This window comes from Gavialis gangeticus, unplaced genomic scaffold, assembly GCF_001723915.1.
Source record: "Gavialis gangeticus isolate Ggan-Ray unplaced genomic scaffold, GavGan_comp1, whole genome shotgun sequence".
In the NCBI taxonomy this organism is placed as follows: Eukaryota; Metazoa; Chordata; order Crocodylia; family Gavialidae; genus Gavialis; species Gavialis gangeticus.
The window spans coordinates 153,740,106-153,742,664 of record NW_017729032.1 but is presented as its reverse complement, the minus strand read 5'-3'; the positions used below and the strand labels follow the sequence as shown (position 1 = coordinate 153,742,664).

Here is a 2,559-nt window from a genome sequence, read left to right as displayed (position 1 = left end):
GTCTAGATCTGGCCCCTGAGAAGCTCCACAGTCCATATTCAATGTCTTAGAGCATCTAGTACCTCCTATAGAATATTTTAAATTGTGTTAGTTCTAATCTAGCTTCTCTGACTTACTATCTGTGAAATTCAAAAATTCCTACTACTGTCTTGTTCCTAATTGTAGTCTTGGGTTGGCTTACCCTTCTCCGTGAGTTTGGAGAATTAATTAACTGAGAGCACTCACTTTAATTAAAATGACTGTTACTGTGAATCCATTAGGAAATTTACTATTGGGGATTTTTAGGTTAAGCTTGTTAGTTACACTTGATGTGTCAGTGCTACTTTATAAATGTAATGGTCACACATGTCTCCCCAATGGCAACTGTATGTCAAACTTTTAGGGATTCAACTTCACTTTAGCTCTCATTAATTAAAACAATACTGTTAGCATAAAAATCTTAGATACATTTTAATCCAGCTGTAAACCAGTTTAACTCCTTTTTGAGATGCAAGGAACTGCACGCATCTTTTCCAGAGCTAACTAACTCCTTCATACTGATTTTACAATAGCAGCAGCAGTATATGTTTGACCTTGAAAAGTTTCGATATGACCTAATAAAATTCTGTTGTTGAGAAATTGCAGGCTAAGTACTTTAAAAATGCTTTAATCCTGAATGGAAAGAAATTATTATACTCTTGTTTTACCAGTACACTTATAATACCAAATTGTATCTTTGCAAGCCCTTTTGTCTCTCATATGCCATGAAGAATCCAACTCTCATATTTAATTTGAACTACTCACCACAATTGGCTCTGGAGATTCAGGATCCCTCAAATAAATGTTATAATAATGAAACCGTCCACCTGTCTCAGTAGACAATTCATGCAAAAATTTATTAGCCTCTGTATCATCACAGTTGAAAGATATGGTATGAATAGGAACCTTATGATGAAGATGAACCTGAGCCAGAATTGTTTTTGGTGGCTGTAAAAAAAATATAAAAAAATAAATAAATAAAAAATAAAAAAAAGGAAAAAGCAGAAAAAAATGTATGAATTATGATACCTAGCAAACTCTTTATAGAATGTGTCCAGAATTTTATAAGCAATGTAGTTGTTTGTAGGCAGAAATGATAAAAATAGAATATTTTAATTGGATTTTTAACATTTAAATTAAATATATTTTTCTTTTTAAAAATGAACTATCAACTACATTTACAATTATGACAGCCTAATTTCAGACATAAATTAACTATAGGCTAATTAAATTTATATTATTTTACTTTAAATATATATTTTGCAAGACATATAAAGCAGTTCATGTTTGCTCTGGAAGTTTTGAAGAAAGCTAAATCACCGAATGAAGGAAAGTCACTGGATAAGCACCTGAACCCAAAGCTGATGAAATGCTAAACTAGCTTTTAACAGGGGTAGGCTCTTCTGTAAGTATAGAAAAATACGTTCTTTGCTTTAGTTCAATCAATTACTTATATTTAATTACTGGGTCATTCAAAGTTAAGACATCAGTTAGGAACTGAGACAACCAGAAAGCTTTTATTTTTCTTCCAATCTATAAAGTAAGACTGGGTGCACAAATAGAAGATTCCTCATTCTGAAATTCTGAAGAACCTAGTAATCTGAAATGACCAGTTCAATTCACTACTGAAAACAATGCTTCCTATATTCAAAAATCAGTTTTCAATTAAAAATATGTTTGATAATTTTTTGTCCTTCTATAACCAGAACATTTAAGGTAGCTTTATTAAACTAATAAAAAAATAATTAAATACTGTTCTAGTGAATGCAAATTCACACCCAGGCATACCTCATGGTAACTCATTCATATACCCATATCCACTGCGTACATTTTTGATGTCAGATATGGATAACATACATTTAGCTACTTTATAAAAGAAGGAGGTACTACTACTGCTCAGGAGCACACATCATCTGTTATGCCTGTAAAATCTACATGATACTACAGCAGTACAAATGAGCTAACTCACCCTAACCTGAAAAAAGTATGGCTAAAGCTGGAGCCATTTGAATATGCTTTAGGGCTGTGTGAAGCAGCATCATTCTGTTTTGCCTTGAGTTTTGACGGTTCAACAGAACAGTGTTCCGTTTTCAATTTCATTTCTATTCAAAACAGCTGTTCTATTCTGTTCTGTCAAAACAAAGAGGCTGTCTTGATACTGTTTTGATGTTTTGCTGGGGATGTGGAGTCAGCACAGCTGAGCTAACTTCACATCCACAGTGTTAGATCATGCTGGGGTGGGGAGCCAGCCCCCGCTGGGCTGCCTTCCCATCCCCCAAGCTAGATCACGCTAGATTGGGCTAGATCGCACTGGGGATGGGAAGTCATAGTTTCATAGTTTCTAGGGTCGGAAGGGACCTGAGCAGATCATCTAGTTCCATTGTTCCTGGTCACTCCTTGCGGCGCTCAGGGGAACAGGGACTCCCCCAGCGCCTGCTGATCCCCCCTAACCAGTTTATAACAGGCCACAAGATCCCCCCTCAGCCTTCTCTTTTGAAGGCTGAACAGGTTCAGGTCCCACAACCTTTCCTCATAGGACCT

General features: G+C 35.7%; 1 protein-coding gene across 2 annotated transcripts in view; it reads right to left on the bottom strand.

Annotated features, from left to right (window-relative positions):
* The window catches only part of VWA3B (von Willebrand factor A domain containing 3B), a 160,489-nt gene that overhangs the window by 88,532 nt on the left and 69,398 nt on the right, over window positions 1–2,559 (bottom strand). For both annotated transcript variants that reach the window (XM_019525170.1, XM_019525169.1), the window contains exon 15: window positions 784–966. In XM_019525170.1, the coding sequence (XP_019380715.1) occupies window positions 784–966 (183 nt within the window). The remainder of the gene's footprint in view (window positions 1–783; window positions 967–2,559) is intronic.